Source organism: Macrobrachium nipponense, chromosome 7 (genome assembly GCF_015104395.2).
Source record: "Macrobrachium nipponense isolate FS-2020 chromosome 7, ASM1510439v2, whole genome shotgun sequence".
In the NCBI taxonomy this organism is placed as follows: Eukaryota; Metazoa; Arthropoda; class Malacostraca; order Decapoda; family Palaemonidae; genus Macrobrachium; species Macrobrachium nipponense.
The window spans coordinates 19657316-19679505 of NC_061109.1; the positions used below are offsets into that span (position 1 = coordinate 19657316).

The following is a 22190-nucleotide window of genomic DNA, read 5'->3' on the forward strand; positions in this document are numbered from 1 at the left end:
GTTTTGTCACTGCACTTGTTAAGGCGGGGACTTCGCCAAACTTTCGTTGAGGTGCTTGCCGAGCAATGGAAGTGGATTCGTCAGTGAACAACACTTTTTCCAGTTATTAACGTCCCATTTACCAAATCTATGAAAAAAAAAAACTTTCGTTTCTTAATTATGGGGCGTTTCAGTTAGCTTGCTCTTCTTAGGAGCCACAACACTCTTGAATCCCAACTTGCATGACAAGTACGTCTGTAAAGTACGTACTTTACACTTTCCTAAAATTTCAGGGTTTTCTTCCCTGAATTGACGAGCGGCGTGTGAAGGATTAAGCTCTGCTTCCCTTCTCAGTAGCGAAATAGATAGTTCAGACAGCAACGGGGGTCTCCCAGACTTCTTGGCAGGAAGAGGTACCTCTTCCTTCCCTTGCGCCTTGTACCGCGCAACAATGTTCTGAACTGTTCGACGCTTCAAATCCGTCTGCCGCACAATTTCAGCGGTATTTAACCCTAATTCAAAACACTGAATGACCCTTACACGATCATCCCTAGAAGTATAAGGACCCACCATTACGCATAAAGGCACAGGGATTGGCAACACAAGGGCAACACCACGAGACGAACAAATCCTGACAGGAGTGCCAGCAAAAAAACCGACTTACACCACGGCTAATGAGCTACTGATCAGTTATTGTTTCCTTAATCAAGGACACAGTGGAAACAATAAAAGGTGCCAATTAGTCATTTTTTCTCTCAGGCATTTTCCGTGACTGATATGGAGGATTCTTTAAGACGCTGAAAGTCTTTACGCAGCCTTCAGGGGTGCAAAGACTTTCAGCGCCCACTTTAGCATTATTTATATATGATAATAATTATTTTCATTTCTGATGGTTGCATACTAAACTTCAGCCGATGACAAAAAAAGGAGCCAAAAATGAACTCTTAATCTTGAAAACTAAGCGCGCTGTGATTTTTTGAAAAAAATATTTTTTCCGCTTCCGCGCTCACTCTGAAACACCTCCGGCACACGGGGGAGAATTTTTTTTTTACCGCTTCGGCGTAAGAGGGTTAAGTTCATTCCCCTGCCATTGCTGAGACATAGGAACTATTATGTGATACCTGTGGTTCCATTACTATCAAGGCAAATACACTCAGATGTGGTAAGGTTAAAAGCTGGATTAACCTTGGATCAAGTTAAGATGGAATGCCCATCGATGACTTGTCAGGAGGCTGCTACGTTGGAAGCAACGGCTTTGTCTATCTTTCATACTGCTTCTTGGTTAGACCTTTGGCGAACAGCAGTAGCAAAAATTGCATTCTCAGAATCAACAAGGAAATTAGTGGATGAGACAATGTTTTTCAGATGCTTCAATATGGTTCAAAAGCAATTGTGTACTTGACAAATTTGAGTACCAATGTATGGGCTGATATCCTGTTTATGAGGAGAGATACAGCATTGGCTAGATTAAGCCGCACTATTGATTTGGATCCCCAATTTGGAATGGGGACATCCTAGAGTTGCAATTGCTGTTGCCAAAGGGTATACTAGAAGCTGGTATTGATAGAAGAATCGATACTATTGACAGATTAGTCCAGCAGGCAGTTAATAAAGCATCTGGAAGCCAGGCTAATTGTAATGAGGTAAGGCAACATCATCAACAATTACCTCAAGAGAGACCAATGAGTCTAAATCCCTCCAATAGATCAACAAGACCCTCTTCCCCAAATAAGAATTTAGCTCATCGGCCCTTTCACAATAGACCCAGCAGAAGAAAGGGGTAATAGGGGCAGGGGGAGAGGTTCGAGACGATAGGATGGGTGCCTCTCGCCACTCAATCACACCAGTGGGGGGATGCCTGGCAAATCATTGGAGGGTGTAGTGCAGAAATTTGGAGTGGAGCAGTGGGTGGTGGGTGTACTTAGAAGTGAAGATGATGATGGAGAAGGGAGCTGTAGAAGTATCACTTCCGTCAAGGGGGTTTTACAGCCATATTTTCCTTGTCCCCAAAGCCAATGGAGATTGGAGGACAGTTATAGATCTGTCAGCATTGAATCTGTTCATAAGGAAAACCAGATTCAAAATGGAGACCCCCCAAAGACAGTTCTAGCAGCATTTGGGGACAAGGATTTTATGCTGACAATAGACTTAAGGATGCTTTCAGATCCCAATCCATCAGTCTTCCAGGAAATTTCTCCACTTCAGTCTTTCAGGGAAAGTTTTCCAATTCAGTGTCCTGTGCTTCGGATTGTCAACGTCTCCCCAAGTATTTACAAGGGTATTCACTCTCGTGTCAACATGGGCACATGCTCAGGGGATCAGGCTTAATAAGATACCTAGAAAACTGGCTAGTGATAGCAAAGTCCCCAAAAAAATTATTTCGGGACAGGGATACCCTTCTACAGTTTTGTCACAGCCTAGGCATTGTGATAAATCAGGAGAAGTCAAGTTTGGATCCCAGTCAGAGGCTGGTGTATCTGGGTATAATTATAGACACAGTAAAAGCCAGTGTTCCCAGCAGACCAGAGGGTAGAGAAATGCAAACAAGTGGTGAATGCTTTTCTGGGGAAACAAGCACAGCTAGCAAAACAGTGGCAAGTAGTCCTGGGAATCGTAAGTTCCTTGGAGAAGCTGGTGGCCACATGGGAGACTACACCTTCGGTCATTATAATGGAGGATGAAGGAGTTTTGGTCACCAACTGTAGATCACCCATATGAGCACATTCCCTTGTTGACAGAGGTGAGGAAAGACCTAGTGTGGTGGGTGCAGGACAACAATCTGACAGTGGGAGTTCCCCTTCAGCAACATTCTGGATCTCCTGCTGTTCTTGGATGCGTCACTCGAAGGTTGGGGCATGCACATGGAGGAACTGATGATTTTGGGGAATTGGAATCGCAAGGACAGAGAACTCCATATAAACATGCTAGAGTTAAAAGCAGCCTTTCTGGCACTACAGGAATTCCGGGAGAGGGTGAAGGAGCAATCAGTGGTATTGATGTCGGACAACACACAGTAGTAGCCTACATAAACAAGCAAGGAGGCCTAGCATTTTGTTATTTACAGTGGGCTGTAGAGAACTTAGTAGACATCAGGGCTAGATATATTCGAGGGAGAAGAAACATAGTTGCTGACAAATTGAGCTGCAGGAACCAGACTCTAGGAACAGAGTGGTCCTTGCATCAGGAAATAGTGGACAGAATGTTCATCTTGCAAGAAAGGCCAATCATAGACCTATTCTCAACCAGGTACAACAAAAAGTTGGAAATGTATTGTCCAGTAGTCATGGACGCAGAGGCAGTAGCAGAAGATGCGCTTCAACACCCTTGGGACAATGTGGACGTGTACACATTCCCTCCCTTTTGCCTAATCCGTCAGGTTCTGAGCAAGGTAATGCGGTCTCAGCTCAAGATAGCTTTGGTAGCCCCATTATGACCTAAGGCAGAATGGTTTCCAAACCTGTTGGAACTTCTAATAGATGTGCCGAGTGTTACCTCCATGGAACAACCTACTGTGTCAACCACAAGTGGAGAGGTACCACCAGTCGGTGCAGTCCCTTTCACTTCACGGGTGGAGACTGTCAAGTATCTCCTACAAGCTAGAGGCTTTTCTCAGAAAGCAGCAACACAGATGGCAGGAAATATCAGAAGATCAACGGCAGCTGTGTACCAAGGAAAATGGTCCATGTACTGTGATTGGTGTCATAGAGTGAACCTGTCTCCATTCAAAACTACTATTCAGCAGTCGGCGGACTTTCTGATGTATCTCGGAACAGAAAGACATATGTCAGTATCTGCTGTAAAGGGATACAGGGCTGCACTAGCTTTAGTTCTGCGGATGGAAGGCGTGGACATTTCTTCTTTATGGGAAATGGCTAAGTTAATGAAGAGTTTTGAGCAGTCCTGTTCCCTGAAGGAACTAAAAGCTCCAAATTGGTAGGATTTAACCATGGTACTGAGCAGCCTTACAAAACCCCCATATGAGCCATTGTGATAGTCCACAGATAGAAGCTTGACCCTGAAGGCAGTCTTGCTATTTGCTCTAGCCTCAACCAAAATGGTGGGGGAGCTGCATGGTCTGCCATATGTGGTGAAGCATTCAAGAGGTTGGAAATCTATGGTATTCGAATTTATCCCAGAATTTGTAGCCAAAATTCAAACCCCATCACTATTGGATGGCAGATTTGACTCCTTTTCAATACCTTCTCTAGGAGAATTTGTGGATGATGACCCTGAAGAAATGCTGCTATGCCATCAGAGTACCACGAGCATACTTAAGAAGCATGCGGCATCTCAGGCCGGTGCCGAAGGCTTTTTGTGAGTACAGGACGGAACAAGAAGGAAGTGTCCAAGAATACAATATCGTTTTGGTTGAGAGAAACGATCAGGAATGACAGGAGATGGAGGGTCAAATAGTCTGGAGAGAGCTAGAGCTCATTACATCAGGTGCTTGAGTGCTTCTTTGGCATTTAAGAAAAATATGTCTGGAGAGGATTTTGAAAGCTGGTATTTGGCAATGCCAAACAACTTTCACTTATTTTATTTAACCCCTTCTTTACCGGGTGGGTGAGCAGAATGTAAACATTGCGTTTGCTGCCGAACTGAATCTCTCGGTAGTGACTCGAGTTTGGAGGGGTGTCGATCGTAAAAATATTTGCCAAAAATACACTAATCAAGACAGGCTAATTAAATTATCAGGTATTATTACCACTATAATAACGCATATTCTCTGTTAGTTTTATCATCCTACAGGGAAAATAAATGATTTTATGAAAAAAAATGAGAAACTCAGTGTCCCTTGTACAAGGGACACTGGTGGTCAGTGAGAAAACTACAGTCTTGAATAGAAATTCGGTCTTACAGAATGTTGGTATATCGCACCTGGAACATGCACATAAAGTATTATCAAAATAGAACAGTAAATAAGCACAATAACAAAAAAAAGAGCAAAAACTAAAGCGAAAGCCCCGCCAATAAATATGGAAATCGCAAATTTTATAGTATATCTTTCAAAAATTGGTCTATGTAATTTTCTACGTTTTTTAAGATTAGTTTCATCACAGAAAACAACTTTAGGGGCATCAGGGGTATCTAAACTAATTTTTCAAGTTTCTTGTCCTCAGAAAAAATCGCTTTTTTTCGCTTTTTCTCTGGTTTGGTTTTTTATATATGAAGTTTTTACTATAAGACTTTTGTTATTTTTACCTTCAATTATCTCTGGTGTTCATATCTTTTATTTGTAAAATGTAATAAGTGAATAAATAAATACAGTAAATGATGATACAACTGTTTTTATACTTGGGTAGAAGTTATTACATGTTTACGCTTGTCTGGTTTTGTGATTTTTTGTTGAGACGCAGTTCATCTGTCACCTACACACTACTATAAGCAGTAATAATATTTTTTGGGGTTCATCATACGTCTGGCATCGTGTCATACTGTTTATTTTGCTCCAAACTCTTCAAACCGAAATTACAGAATGATTGGAAGTCCCTATCTGAAAAGAGGAGTTTTGGTGGTACTATGCGTACCACCTTTATGCACCCGGTGCGGTGTAGTAGACTTGAATGGTGGTACCCACCTACCTCCAAACAAACTTTCGGTAATGAAGAGGTTAAAAAATGTTGCCCATAGCTCCTTGGACACTTTTTCCTTAGGTCCAATGGTGGCTGCCCAGCAAGTGGTATAGCTCATCCAGTACCCCTGGCAGTTCAGTTAGTGTGTAGTCTAAGATGAAGGTATGAAAGTAGAATAAATGAGATGACTGGTCTTCCTTCTTTACTACTTTTTTCTAGCTACTCCTTTACCTATAGGTAGTAAGAGGGAGAGTACCATCATGAGCTGGAACAGACTAGATACAGGTGAGGGAGACAGCCATACTGTAAAGATAATCCAGAGCATAAGGTACTTTTCAGTAGTAACACACGCCTCTCAGTAATAGGAAGAGAGTGGGGTAATAATAGATCCATGTACAGGGACTGGAGTATCATATGAGAATGGATAGTTCTCCACCTTCTGTAATGCTATAATCTATGGCATTGTATGAAACACCCAGAGAGGCAAACCAATAGATTCTCATATAGCTTTGGTTCGGATGTTATAGTCCATTGTCGTAGAATACATTTATATTTGGAAATGTATATAGGTGGCAAACTCCCAGTCAGTTATAGAGACTTACCTCCCACCAATATGTAAGTATATCCTAATGTTAAGAGCGAAGGTTTGTTTCATTTATGAACAAATGACAAATTTTATAATAGATTTGTATTTTTCATAACGAACAAACCTGAGGTCTTAACAAATAAGACCCACCTCGAACTAACAGTCTTAAACTGGGTTGGAAGAGTAACTGATAGGTCACGGGATGCCAGGGGTATTCTGGGAACTGCAATACCCTGTGACCTGTTACAGATGCCAATAGTCCCTGGATCACACAAGTTTTTATTAGTTCTACCAGTTTCCAGCTTGGTGCTAGTATTATCCTAATGTTAAGACCTCAGGTTTGTTAGTTATGAAAAATACATATTGATTAAAAAAAATTTCTTTTGAGTAGGTGTTTTAACATTAAATTTTGATAATCAATTTTGATAACAAGAGTTGATTATTTTTTGTTCATTTTCATTCAAACTCAGTACTTAAAATAGTTCTCAACTTCAGTAATGTCTAAAGAGTATTTTTTTTATTTATTTGCATTAATTTTTTTTTTTAGAATACACAATGAACCAGGTAATTGTTAGAGAATCCTATATGTAAGCACATGTCGAGTACTGGCTAATCGCTGCTGTCTTCTTTCTAAAAAATGGTTTGAATTATTTTGGATTTTATTAACCATTCAGTTGAGTTAATTATATTATAAGTAGAGAGAGTTAGCATGAAATATTTTGGTATTGAAAATTTCTGGTTTTTGTAGTCACACTTTATTTTGATTTCATTTTAATATTGCAGGTGCAAAAGGACATGCCAGAGGGCCACCGCCCTTCTGTGCTTTGCATAGAGGATCCTTTGATACCAGGCAATGACATAGGTCGCTCTTCTTACGGTGTCCTTCAAGTCAAGCAGGCATTTGAGTATGCTTACATTGTCTTAACTCAGGTAATTAATATTTTATGTAGCTCTTAGTGTTTGACTCCAGATTTACATACTGACACCAGCTGTATTGGTCAAGGAGGTACATTCTTGTCCTTCATGCTGTGCAGGTGGTAAAAAGTACATCATCCTTAAATCAAGGAAGTGTTCCACTTTCTAATTATTTTACCTTCCATGTAAGTTGTTAATACTGTTAGAAACTTAGTCAGTTGTCAATTTCTTAATGGTCAGTTGCCCCTGAGTATAATAAAAATTAACCGAAGAGGCTTTATCTACTTAAAAAGTTGCAATATTAAAGACTATTATTACAGAGGGAAGCTACACCATAAACAATCCTTTCGACTGTGAAAAAAGGTGAAACTGGATACTGGGAAAAAATGTCCAGCAGAATGATATGAAACCAGTCACCTAATGATCTACTTAACCCAACTGTGTAATAACGGTTGCCTGTATGTATGCTCGTAGGTGATACTTCCTTCGGAGAATTTCTTTCTTAAAATGTTTGCTGTGAAGTAAACATTTATTTATTAAGGTTTTATGTAACTTCTCAAAAAAGAGGAGAGAGGGGCAATCTTGGATAGGTTATGTAAAAGTTTTAGCAAAAATTCCCAAGTTTACTGATAAGTGTTTTATTTTATATTTGTTCGTATGCAAAAAAACCTTCGGTCTTAACATTAGGATAAATAACTTGGCCCCAGCTGGAAACCGGTAAACAGAGGGGGGCCAGTGTTGTCCCGTTAGTTTCAAATGTTAATTTTTGGCCACTGGTTGGACTGTGTTTTGGAAAGGCTTAACTCACAAAAAAATGATGTTGCCCTTTTTTTTGACGATTTTGTAAAGTTTCTTACACATTCAAATTACAATCCAAATCATGCTCAATAAATTTATTATATCATCACAAACTACATTCTGTGTAGTACAAAGCTAAGACACCATTTATTGCTAAAATAATATAATAATTAAGAAAAACACAATGATCATTTTATAGATAAAAAATTTCTTGTTTTTTTCCGTCCTGGTTCTTGTCAACTAGTGCATGATAGTGGTTGTGTTCACAGTTAGAGTGAAGGATCTTCTTCCTCTTCATCTTCTTCAATCCCTAAGAGTGCTTGGTTGACATTACTGCACACCTCCTCATCGGCGCCACACAAACACATCTCAGAGCAGTTAAGACCCTGTGACTGACAGGAGCAGTGTGATGTGCAGCTGGTCTTCTTGCACCCACATTTAATGAGGTGTGTGACTGTTGCAGGAGCTGGAGGCTCCACCGATGGTACTGCTATGAGCTTATCCCCATCTTTCTTCCACCCATAGGCTGTTGCTGGTGGTAGCTGAGGGTGAGAGTATCACACTGATGCAACACCATGGCCTGGTAATGTGCTCGGGCAATAGCTTCATGTAATGCTCCTCGTGTCGGAGGTAATTTTTCAGCTTCCAATTGTTTCTTGGTTAAAAGCTTCCATCTGAGATCACCAACATCCACCAAAGTGCTACCAGGCTCATGCAGCTGGCAAGCAAATGTCTCGATGGCTCGTTCAGTATTGATGTCCAGCTCCTCAGACCTCCCTAAGGCAGTAAAGGCGGATACCACTTCCATGGAGCATCTACTAAGTGCTTGCCAACAGGTCAACTTCCCCTTGCCTGCAAATCTACCTGTAATGTCACCTTCAGAGAAGGCATGAAATCCAGGTAAGGCTTCGGTCTTTGCAGCAGCAAGCGCATTCACTTTTGGTTCTAGTGAGATTATCCGCTTTTTGTTCCCCACACCAGTGACGACAAAGTATGTGTTCCTACAGAGCCGATGGTAACAGTGGATTGCAAGGACAAATACATCAGTGTCAGGTGATTGAATGTAGAGTTCAGTTGCTCCCCTTCGAACAGCATCCAGACTGTGCAGAATAATTCTTGTGTCAGCTTCTTGGGAGCTGTGGAGATGGTGAACATCTTTAGAATTTGAGAGGACCTCCTTTCGTGAAGTCACTATGAAGACCTTGGGCTTACCCTCAAAGTGCTGGAGAGCTTTCTTTGCAAGATAAACTGTCAGTTCATCTCTAGTTGTTGTACTGGACAAGAACTGCTTTGTTGACACCTTGCCAATTGGTGTATTGTCTGTGACATGATAAGCAATTGCTGGTTTACTTCCCTGTCGTCTTTCTCTTGTGGCCTCTCTCAGTGACGTAGGAAGATCATAACGGTCAAAGACTAAATGGAGTTCATCATATTCTCTGCATTTGCTGTCTATTGTTGTTATGAAGTGGTCAGCCCATTGAGCACAGGTTTTGACTAAAGGTGGCTTCCCCATGGCCTGAACAATTGCCATTCCATCAATTACAGTTGCCGTTCTTGGTGTCAAGGGAATTTTGTTGTTGGTGTTATTCTCTTCTTGCGGATCAACACTAATTTTTCTTGGCAGGTCCTCAAGTACAGTCATCAGCTTGCTTTTGTCAGAGCATGGTAGGAGTTCACCACTCACTGTGAACAAGGCTTGAGGTAGAGACGTCAACTCATGCTGACCAACACATTCCTTGAGATTTATTTCAGGTCGTGAGCATGCAACAATTAACATACAGGCAAAAAGTGATCTGTCATCCTTGAGCTCCACTATCTGATCAGCTACTTTGTGTTTCACAGACTTCCTTGCAATTTTCCAAGTCTTCAACTGCACCTTCTTCATTCTGGCCCAGATACTGACCTTGTTTGTCTTGACTTATTCCTCAACAAACTTGGCATACTGGTGCTACCCAATATCTTCTTGGTTGCACACATCTTCTTGCACCTCTGCTGGCATCACAACCTTTGTGATTATGTTTGGCAAGTCTTCACCTTCATACTTCATAGGATTAATGAATGATATGAACACACCACGGAGATGAGCAATGTTCTCTTCTTGTCTTGTCCAGACAGCCAGCGAAAGTTCATGATGTTGCCTACGTGTAGTTGTTGGGGAGCCAGCCATCAGATGTGCTTCTTCAGCAAGCCTACTAAGATCTGGAGCTATAAGAAAGAATCTCTCCCGAGCACTGGCATTCTGTGTTATGCCCACAAGCCCCCCAGTGACTTTCATGCTGCGGTTGATGTGTTCAAGGGCATGATCCACCCCAATAGCACAGAAAGGGATGTGGTTTTTGTTGACAACATAGTTTCCATCCATAAACTCTATGTATGTGTGGGTCTTTGATTTGAAGGGCTGTCATCTCTGCAAGGTAAAGTGGAACCAGCCTGGCATACTTCTGCTTATCATAAGCGAAGAACTACTTGCACAGAGCATCAAGGGATGAAAGATGCAGCTCCCAAAGACCATCACGAATGGCACGGATAAATGTATTTGTGTAATACCGTTCTCGTGTAAGTCCGCACAAACTTGAATAGTGGACTGCGTGTGCTCATCTTCTTATCAAACTCGGCCATCATTTTCAGTACCCTTTAGGAATCAAGTACAGTAAGCACATTTTATTGCCCTTTCAACATCTCATGCTGCAAGTGTTGGACACAACTTTGGTCAAGCTGCTGCGCTGCCTGTACACATGGCCCCTTCAGGTTAGGATGATTTTCAAAGAATTTTTCCACGTAGAGATCAGAGAGGGCCTGGACTGTTGTCATGTGTGCCTCCAAAGCTTTTTTCATATGCTTTCCTTCTAGGATCTGTCTCATGTTGGGTCCATAAATGTCAGCTTCACTCCAAGTTTCATCAAGCCCACTGTCTTCAATGGCATTCCCAGCTGCCTGCAGTGCAGCCATCACAGTGTGCATCTCACTCAATCGGAGCACCCACTTGCCCTTTCAATCATCCCTTGTCATCTCAAGCTGCTTGGCTCATTCATATAGGGCCATGTCCAGTGTGATAACTGTTTTTCTGTCAAGTCCCATAACCATGCAATTGATTTTTTGTGTGTGTTTCAAGACTATGATTAGTGTTTGCCATTCATGGGCAGGTGCAGCTATCAAAGGCAGGGCACTGACCTCTGTCAAAGGTTTTTCAGATGATAGGAGTGAGTTGTAGGCTGCCCAGGTAGGTATGTTATGGCGTTTGCCACTACCACTCCATTGACGTTCCGATTGTTCTGGATCTTGCCTGGCTGTTGACTTAACAACACATCCTGTGAGAGTTGGCTCCAGTCATTCAGAAGGAACTACAGGTTGGTTGATATCCATGGCTTGAACATATTCTGGAGCCTGCTGATCTAGTGGACTGATATCCATAGCTTGAACATCATTTTGATCATTTGAAATAATGACATCCATGACTTCAATGTGCCTGGTCTCAGTTGTGTGCATGATTGCCCTTGAAATTAGCCATGCAGTGTCTTGTGCTGAATAGGGTTCTATTGGTTCTACATTTGCTCCAGGATGGTATCCAGCAAAGATGGTAGTACCTTCAGCTGCTTGTGCATTAGGTGGAAGGCAGCTGATGAAATCGGAGTCAGTCAGGCTTTTCAGAGAGCGGTCCCTGGCTTTTAGGTCATTCAGTCTCAACTTCCTATTTGTGTTTTGTAGCTCAGTTGAAGGTTTTTTGTGTTGATATAGTGCAGTGGCCGTCGCATGTAGGGTCCCATCTGGTGTGTCCTCATTGAAGTCACTCTTGTCAGTGGCAAAGAAAATAAATGTCCCCTTGCACATTGTTGATGGCCCCATCTGGTGTGTCCTCATTGAAGTCACTGTTGTCAATGGCAAAGAAAGGTGTGAAAGTGACTGGCTCTCCCCCTTCCACACCTTGTACCTCCGCTCCTCTTCCTTCGGGTTGAGGATAGGACTCGAACTCACGCCGACTGGTCGGATGATTGATGCAGTAAGCTTACACATAGAGCATTCTTTTCATGTTTCTTATCAGAATCATAGAAGCAATCCCACTCCTTCCTCTAGCAAGGGGAGGAAGGAGACTGACAATAATGCAAACCCTTCCCAGAACTTTGCATTAATGTCTCCGACAACAATATTCTTCACAGCCCTTTTTTGGATGAGTCACGATCCCTCACTCATTTCGAAAGTCTGACTCTTGATCATGCAGCTCCTATACTCCGATCCCACTAATCAGTGAGTCTTCCTTATGTAAAGGACCGAGGGTTTGTATATTGTGTAGGAACAAATCACAATTTTTGGAAGTAAATTGTATTTTTCCTAACTATACAAACCTGAGGTCCTTTACATATATGCCCACCTCATGCCACCCCTCATTCTGAACCTGGGCTGAAAGGCAAAGTGGAGTGTTTACATGCAAGGTAGTTACTGCCTAACCACCTTGTTCAAGATTCAACGGCCATAATTCCAGCTACGCCGTAAGTTACATTCCTTATGTAAAGGACCTCTTGTTTGTTTAGTTAGAAAAAATACAATTTACTTCCAAAAATTGAGATTTTAGCCTAGCCTATCTAGTCTGAACATTCTTGGACCACTTTACCCTAAACTAAGTGGTTGAGTTTCTAGATTAGGCCAGCCTATCCTAGCCTAGACTAGTTAGAGTAATTCTACCATTATCAACTTAGCCTAGCCTAATTGATGGAGGGATTAGCTTAGCCTAGTGGTGGAAGAATTAGCCTAGCCTAACTTGGCTAAGCTAGTTTGAACCTGGTCTTGCCAACTTAAACAAAGTTAACCAGTTCGAACTTGACCATACCTACTTAGCCTAGTCTAAGTGGTTGGTTGTTAGACTAACCTAGCACCTTCAAACGTGGCTCTACCATCTACCATCCTGACCTAGTTTCTAAGTATTGAAGATGGGAAGTCTTGAACCTAGCCTAGCGGGTTCGAGCTTCAGGTTACTGAAGCAGGTCATTAAACTTCGAGTTCTGATTGGGAATTTCACATTCTTCAAGAGTTTGAGAATGGTTTAAGTAGGTTGGGTACAATTCTGAGCTATGTTGCTCAAGAATAGCACCATGGTGGTTTTGGCAGCATAGGGTTTCTCTTTTGGAATGTGACATATTGAACATATGTCGGTACATTGTAACAGATCACAGCATAGGATATCTGGCCTTTGGAAAGTAACATTCCTTTGGCAGTGATCCCTGCTCTGTTTAACAGGGTAATTTTTGGACAGTAGGATAATTAGGACATGTCTGAGTAGAATATATTACCATAGGACATGCCTTTGGGGTTTTCCTATGATATCCGTATACTTGAAGACCTATGTAAGACCTATCTACTACAAGGTTCTCGCTCTTCAAGCGGGCCGAGAATTCCATTCTGTATACTGGGAACAATCTGGAGGTTACGGAGGCCCTCTGTTCTATGTTTTCCATCATATCCTGAAGAGAGGAATGGGTTCCAGTATTTGAGGAGGACCCAAGATAATAAGGTTCATCTTAGCACAACCTTTTCTACCAGGTTTGTGTGGGGAAGAGGTACCACCACCAATAGGTATAATTAATATCTCAGGTCTGGATTTTGTCCAGTATCTGTTCAAACCAACAGTTCTAAGATTTTGTGGGCAGAGCATCAGCTCGAATGTAAGACGACTTCAGAGTTCTTCGTCTCACATTTACAAAGTGAGCCTTCTCAATCTCCCGTGCCTTCTTTTATAAAGTTGGTTTCTGTCCATTCAAAGCATCCTGTCAGTAGACAAAGATCTTGTGGATCTGTTGTCAGAACAGAGGAAAGTCTCTCTGTAGTTATCTTAATGGGGATACACATCTGACTGGTGATTGGGCTGGAATGTGAATATCACTTCACACTGAGTAATCTTCAGATGACTCAAGAGCTTTGAACTGGCTTGTTCACATAAGAAACTCTGATCTACTACATGAAAACATACTCTGTGGCAGAGTAGACTCACTGGGGTACTACTGAGCCTATATGTCAGTCATGTTACAGGAAACTGACCCGAGAAACTTTTCCCTCTGACATTGTAGAGTGGGAGTACTCAGTGGCCAGGCTTTTGACGTAAATTCAGAAGTAGTTGGGAACAAAAGTTTCCAATTTGCCCCAGAAACCAAGGTAATGATCCAATATCTCATGGGTTATGATGACAGATATGCCTCTGTTTTTGTCATGCTCTGTAGTGTGTGGGGTTGTGTTAGCGACCTTCAGGAGTGCCAGCTTTGGCTTGTCAAAGTACTCCATGGTTATCTAAAAGACTCCGTCACTTGGAACATAATGTGGTAGACGTTAGGTGAACACAAGCCAAAGGAAGGCAGAGTGGTCAGAAATTTCCATGTATTTTATTATTTGAGATGATTAGACAAGCCTACTCTTTGTTGTTAAGTCTGTATCAATTTTGGTCATGCAGAAGGGAATGTCATCATGGGAATATGGTCCTCTCTGGCAATTAAGAACTTATCTGTTAAAATTACCACGAATGTTGGTTTGTGACTATATCAAACCATTTTCATATTCTACATAAAGAATTTTACCCACAGTTCCTTGGACACTCAGTGGGAAGGTTTTGTCAGAACCTTGCACTTCTTCGACATGTTGGTTGTCGACGACGTTTTCGTTGAGACAGGCAGAGTCAGGAAAGAAGTGCCAAAGGGCCCTATTCAACAGAAACGAGAGAGTCCAATGACCGCAGGAAGGGAAGAACCCATGACGTTTGGAGGAATGAACTAATATGGTTCATTGTTATGACAAACTACTTTCAATTCCCTGTACATAAAGGATGTTGCCCAGATGTCCTTGGACACATTTTCCTTGGGTCCTTTGGTAGCTGCTCAACACATTGTGTAACTCGTCCAGTACCCCTGGCTGGTCTGTTAGTACAGGTAGTTGTCTACTTACGACCGCAATTGGTTCTGACCAACCGGTCGTAAATCAACTTGGACGTAAGTCAGCCAATGTTAATTTACCGAAAGTAGATTAGACTAGCCTAGCCTACAGCCTACTTTATACATATATGGCATAGACATTATTAATTTCAGCAAATTCTCTAGGTTCAATGCACATTTGATTATGATAAATCAGTACAAAGAAATTGAATAACATTTAACAAGTTAGCCTCGTGTATACATACGATGATGATGTTATCATCATGTACGTACATATATCGTACGTATATATATGAATACAGTAGCCTAGCCTACAGTATACTACTGCATATATGGCATAATTTAGTAATTTATCAGCCAATTTTGGATGTCCAATGCATTCTGACTATGATATCATAGAGAAAAAAAATTGGACACCAAATGGGAATCAGATTCGGACCGACATCGGCATTACTTACCTAATTGAGCAATGTCAGGCTGCTTTAGTTAATAAATTTTGTAATCTTTTTATTTTCTTTAGACACTATCATATTTCATATTTAAATTTTTATACCATTTGTGCCATCTCTCTACACATCACATCGTGTCATATGTTACTTTTGCGAGGTTCAAGTCAAACCCGTTTCTCTACACATCATACTGTATCTTATTGCAACGTTTGTCAGGTTTGACTCAAACACTGCTTGCTACAGTACAATTGGTTTAATGTGGGAAATATATACAAAAATATAAAATACAGATGCAAAAGAAAACATGTATGTACTTCATACAAAAATACAATTGAAAACAAGTGAATCAAAATTAAAAACTTATTGACTGCTGGCATCACTGGTGCTTGACTGTGGGTCGTCGGCATCATCAGCTGGGGCAACACTCGGTGTGTGGGAGGAGTTGTTCATTTTATAAACATGGTGAGGTTTGTCTGGATTGCTTGTTTCTCTTTTTCGTCATAAATTTCACGATATGGAAATTATTTATATCAGAAAAGTGACAAGAAGGACCTTTTCACCGGGCGACATAGATTTTTCCTTCGTCAAAATCCCTTTATTCAGTTGGGCTAAACCTTCTGATAATCCCTTAGCAGTGAATTTCCTTTCTGGCAACTCTTCTTCCTTCTCCGCTTCTCTTCTTTCTTTCCGCCACAATTTCTTCTTCCAATTCCATCAGCTCTTCATTTGTAAGTTCTTCGGAATCTTGGTCTAGCAACTCCTCGATATCTTCCATTTCACACTCCAAGGATAGCTTTCGTCTGTTTCACTATTTTTTCCCGTATCAATTCATGTTCTTCTTCACTCTCAGATCCAGCAAAAGAATTCACATAACGTTTAACACTTTTTCCATATGCCATTCATACACTTCTCTGTCAGAGCTTCCAAGGCAGTAGACAGATTCTTAATACACTGAAGAATATTATACTCTTTCCAAAATTCTTGCAGGTTAGTTCTGGGTCTGCATCTATAGCAGATTGGCTTAGGCGAAGGTGGTTAGGAGATAGTTTGCCTTAATTGCAGCAATCGAATCTTAATACATAGGTTGAAGAATTGGAGTGGTTTTGGTGGCCCAAAAAAAAAAAAATACTTTCACATCAGGATTGAGATCATCTAAGTGCAGTGGATGTCCAAGTGCATTATCCAGCAGCAATAAAATCTTGAAAGGAATTCCTTTCTCAAAACAGTATTTGCACACTTGAGGAATGAAACAGTTAAGGAACCAGTCTTCAAAAAGTGTCAGGGTCATCCATGCCTTACGGTTAGAGCGAACACAAACAGGCAAAGCATGCTTGTTTACATTCTTGAACACTCGTGGGTTTTCCAAGTGATAAATTAGGAAAGGCTTCAGCTTGAATCCCGCAATATTCCCACCAAGCAGCAGAGTCAGCCTATCCTTAAAGGCTTTAAATCCTGGCATGCTTTTGGCTTCTTTGTGGATGTAAGTGCGTGCTGGCATTCGTTTCCAGAACAACCCAGTTTCATCCACATTAAAAATCTGCTCCGGAAGATATCGTTCATCTGTAATTATTTCATCCAGATTTTTGACAAACTTGCTCGCTCCTTCCTCTTCTGCACTCGCTGCTTCTCCAGTCACTCAAACATTATGCAGTTGGAATCTGTTCTTGAACCTCTTGAACCAGCCAACACTTGCCAAAAATTCTTGATTGTACTCTTCTCCAGCATGTTCCTTCAAAGTCTGAAACAGACTTCTAGATTTTGTCTGCACAGTAAAAAGTCTTAACGGTGTTCATTTTTTAATTTGATCTTCCATCCAAACGTTCAATAATTTTTTCCATTTCTTGGATAGGCCTGGTACGTTGCTTCGTAATCACAGTCGATCACATGGGTGCAGAACCCCTCACAGCTTCACGAATCCTTTCTTTCTCTTTAGAAATCGTTGACAAAGTAGAGTGCGATAACTTCATATTACGTGCGATCACATTAACTTTCTTTCCTCCTTCGAACTGTTTAATCACTTGTCATTTTTGTGTCCAGGTCAATGGCCTTTCCATCTTGGCAGGCTGAGGAGTAGATAAAGACAATTTCCTCTTGGCAGACATTTTCAAAAATTATCTAAAACAAAAGATATATGTAAACAGACAGGAAGGATGCGCATGGTAGCAGGATGCAGTTTACACTGAGTGAGTAGCGGCTGCGCAGTGAGCTGCATGTGTGGAGAGGCGGAAGCTGGGGGGGAAAAACTGTTTTACGCCACTTTCCCATTACGAGTGGTCGTAAAGTCGATCAGATGTAACTCGCATAGGTCATAAGTCGACAACTACCTGTATCTTGTCTTAAGATGATGGTTTGAATGTGAAATAGTAGAAATAACTGGTCTCTTTCCTTTTCAAATTTCTTTCTTCTTTACTTCGGGCAGTAAGAAGAGAGTACCATCATAAGCTGGAACGGACAAGATACAGGTGAGTGAAGTAGCCATACTGTTAGTTATCATCAGTGTAAGATACCTATCAGTAGCAAGACATACCTCTCTTTAGCAAAGGGGAGAGGAATAACAACGAACTTACATAAGTGGATACATTGGTTTGTTAGTAGAACGGATATTCTTATCTTCGTCAGAGGCAATGAACTATGACATTTTATAGAAACCCAGAAGTCTGACTCTATGATATTCAGTGATATTCATATATATCTTAGATTCTGAAATACTGGTCTGTTGTTTTGTAGAATACTGTTATTCAGAAAACTGATCAAAGGTGGCAAACTTCCAGTTGATTAATAGTAGTACTTAACTCCCATCAAAAATAAGTCAATCTTATTATTAAGACCGAAGGTTTTTGTATATGAACAAATGACAAATTTTTAATCAATTTGTGTTTTTCATAACTAACAAAACTGAGGTATTAACATACAAAGCCCACCTCTAACCACCCCTCTTAACAACTAACCTGGGTTGGAAGAATAACTAAGAGGGTCACAAGTTAACCCTTAAACGCCGACTGGACGTATTTTACGTCGACATTTTTTGTGTCTCGGGTGCCGACTGGACGTATTTTACGTCGACATACAAAAGTTTTTTTAAAAATTCGCGGAAAAATACTTTTAGGCCTACCAGCCGAAAACTCTTGAATCATGCGCCTTGGGGGATGCTGGGAGTTCACGGATCAAGGTGTTGTTTTGTTTACAATCGTTACGCAGGTGCGCAAGCACGAATTTCTTTCTTGCCGCACAAAAAAGTATCTGTGACACATCTCGGAAATTATTTCGTCACTTTGACATCATTTTTTTACAATTTTAAATTAGCCGTTACATGGAGTATTATATATAAAATGTGCACATTTTTATGTAAAATACAACAAAAAAATACTCATGATTGTAGCTTTTATCAGTTTTGAGATATTTTCATATAAATAACGATAAGTGCCAAAATTTCAACCTTCGGTCAACTTTGACTCTACCGAAATGGTCGAAAAACGCAATTGTAAGCTAAAACTCTTATATTTTAGTAATATTTAATCATTTACCTTAATTTTGAAACTAATTTTGGAAAAAAGTCTCTAGGTCGCACAATACTTTCGATTTATGGTTAATTTATGAAAAAACTTTTTCCTTACGTCCGCGCGGTAACTCTTCCGAAAAAAATCATACATGCGATTGTGGTAATGTTTGCACCATTTTAAATTAGCCGTTACATAAAGTTTTATATATGAAAATGTGCGCAATTTCATGCACAATACAACTAAAAACAACCCATGGTTGTAGCTTTTATCAAATTTGAAATATTTTCATATAAAAAATGATAAGTGACAAATTTTCAACCTTCGGTCAACTTTGACTCTACCGAAATGGTCGAAAAACGCAATTGTAAGCTAAAACGCTTATATTCTAGTAATATTCAAGCATTTACCTTCATTTTGCAACAAATTGGAAGTCTCTAGCACAATATTTCGATTTATGGTGAATTTACAAAAAAAATTACATTTTCTTTACGTCCGCGCGGTAACTCTTCCGAAAAAATCATACGTGTGATTGTGGTAATGTTTGCACCATTTTAAATTAGCCGTTACATAAAGTTTTATATATGAAAATGTGCGCAATTTCATGTATAATACAACAATAAATAGTTGAAGGTTGTAGCTTTTCTCATTTTTGAAATATTTGCATATAAATCCCGATAAATAGAAAAAAAGCCACGTTCGGTCAAATTTGACTACCGAAATGGTCGAAAAACGCAATTGTAAGATAAAACTCTTACAGTCTAGTAATATTCAGTCATTTATCTTCATCGTGAAACAAATTCGAAGTCTCTAGCACAATATTTAAATTTATGGTGAATTTAAAAAAAAAAAACTTTCCTTCCCTCCGCGCGCGGATTCTCCGCCACAAATCTCCGAAATGCGTAAGTCCCATTCTCCGAATATTTGCTCCGTTTCATATTAGGCATTTCATAGAGTTATATATATGAAAATGTGCACAATTTCATGTAGAATAAAACGAAAAATATTTGAAAGTTGTAGCTTTTCTTATTTCCGAAATAATTGCATATAAAAAAATATATTTAAAAAAATTCGACATTCGGTCAACTTCAACTCATCAGATATGGTCAAAAACTGCATTTGTAAGCTAATATTCTTACAGTATAGTAATATTCAATCATTTGTCTTCATTTTGAAAGAAATTGGAAGTCTCTAGGACAATATTTATATTTATGGTGAATTTTTGAAAAAAATATTTGTTTACGTCCGCGCGTTACGAATTCATGCATTATTTTGGGATAATATTTTCTCTGTGTTGTTTTTATCGTTTTACAATGTGTTATATACCAAAATGATCGCAATTTAGTGTACATTACAACGAAAAAAAAAGTAACTTGTTATCTTTAACCGTTTTGCGCACAGCGCGATTTAAATACAATTATATATGAAATTTTGTTTTTGACTATCATATATTGCATTATTTATATATGGTAATGATAATTATTTTCATTTCTGATGGTTGCATACTAAACTTCAGGCAATGACAAAAAAAGGAGCCAAAAATGAACTCTTAATCTTAAAAACTAAGCGCGCTGTGATTTTTTGAAAAAAATATTTTTTCCGCTTCCGCGCTCACTCTGAAACGTCTCCGGCACACGGGAGACATTTTTTTTTTTTTTTTTACCGCTTCGGCGTTTAAGGGTTAAATAGGGGTATGTGGTTGGCTCCACGTGACTCATGACCAAGCACAGATGCCAATAGTTCCTTGCATACACAATTTCTTTTACTTTACTGCTTTGTAGCTGTCGTTGAGTTATTTATCCTAATGTTAAGACCTCAGGTTTGTTAGTTATGAAAAATACAAATTGATTAAAAATTTGCCATTTTTAAAATAATTCTTAATATTCATACAGGCTGTGAACCCTCTCAACACTCTAATAAATGATCCAAATTCACATTCAATACTGGGTCGTATTCTGCGCATCACTGATGATGTTATAATATATCGACAATGGATCAGGAAAAGCTTCCCAGTTAGCCGTCCCTTGGCTTCTACCACAACTTTACATCAAACGCCACCCCTTCATCCAGCGGCACCCCCTACACCACCTGTGGCTTTCCACACACACAATAGTATACAGGTATTTAGCCTTACAGAAGCAGTTTTCTTATGTGATATACGTCAGTTTTATTGAGATTAAAAAGCAGAGAAATAGTTTGTAGTACATCATTTTATTGTTTGTATTAAGCCATAAATTCTTTGGTATTTTTTAGGTGGCTTCCAATCAGTACAACAAAAATAAAAAATCCAGTGTTGGAGATGAAGATGCCTTTTCTGAGGCCTCAGAACCACATTCTACGCCTCCCTCATCAGTCTCTTCCGTCAGTGAAGATACAGTGAGATATTATATTTCAGTTTTAGAACATTGTGTACTGTATCTCCTTGTGTGTTTGAGTTTAAATGATCATTTTCAGAAGACATGAGAAAAATGAGAAACTTTGAACAGTACAAGGCATTATAAGAATTAGGGCTAGATCCTGTTAATAACACTTATTTTTAAACTAGTATTGATTTGAAAAGTAAAGTGCAAAATATAATGTAGGAAGCTTGAATGTGATGTATGGTTAGTGATTTTTAAAACCGCATTGCTGACAGTACTTTAAAGGAAGTAATAGGAAATATATTGGCATATATTTTTTATATTAAAGGTATGTGTTAAGGACAAGTTATAAATTTTTTTTTAAATGAAGATTGTTGATCATGCTTGCCCTGCTGATTTGTCTTGCAGATACTCCTTCATTTCTAACCTGAAATGTAACTTTATTTCAGGATTCCGATCAGGCGGTTGAGATGAGTGAAGGAAGTAGAAACAGTTCTCCAAATCTCCACCACCATCACCAGCAACTCAGTAATGGTGCAGCGACCATAAATGCTGTCTTGCCAATGCCAGTTACAAATTCTTCCGCGAATGCGAACCGCCCCGTGAGCAATAACGTTGCAAAGCACACCACATCATCTGGTGAAAATGTGGGGACGCAGCAACCTATTCAAAATATTGCTGGGATTGAATCCAGGGGGATTACTGATGCTCCCGCAGAAAAACAGTCACACAAGGTGGCACGTCATGATTCCTCAAATAACCATGGCTGGCATCATCATAATAGTGGTTCTTTATTGCAAGGTGGAGGGAGCAGTCCTGCCAAGCCTTGGGCTAAGTACAGAAGATATTCCCAGTCATCACAAAGTAAGTGTCCTTATACATTGTTCTTGGTGTGATATATATCTAAGATGGAAGACCTCCCATTTCCACTTAGTCCATCCATTTATGAGCTTTTGACAAACTTGTGGTTTACTTATGATTCATACACCTAAGCTACTTTCTCTTCAGAATTATACAGAACACAGAATTTGTTTTTAATAGATTACCAGGTATTAAATATCTTGGTAGCTACTCGGGTAGCATTTAAGTTTTTTTAATTTAATTGTGCATTGGTAATTCATTTCT

The 22190-nt window shown here is 39.8% G+C and overlaps 1 protein-coding gene across 1 annotated transcript in view; it reads left to right on the forward strand.

Moving 5' to 3' along the window:
* LOC135217203 (terminal nucleotidyltransferase 4A-like) overlaps positions 1–22190 on the forward strand; it is an 82333-nt gene that overhangs the window by 56122 nt on the left and 4021 nt on the right. The window contains 4 exon segments of the mRNA XM_064252936.1: positions 6922–7068; positions 20598–20825; positions 20959–21081; positions 21515–21929. Of these exon segments, the coding sequence (XP_064109006.1) occupies positions 6922–7068; positions 20598–20825; positions 20959–21081; positions 21515–21929 (913 nt within the window).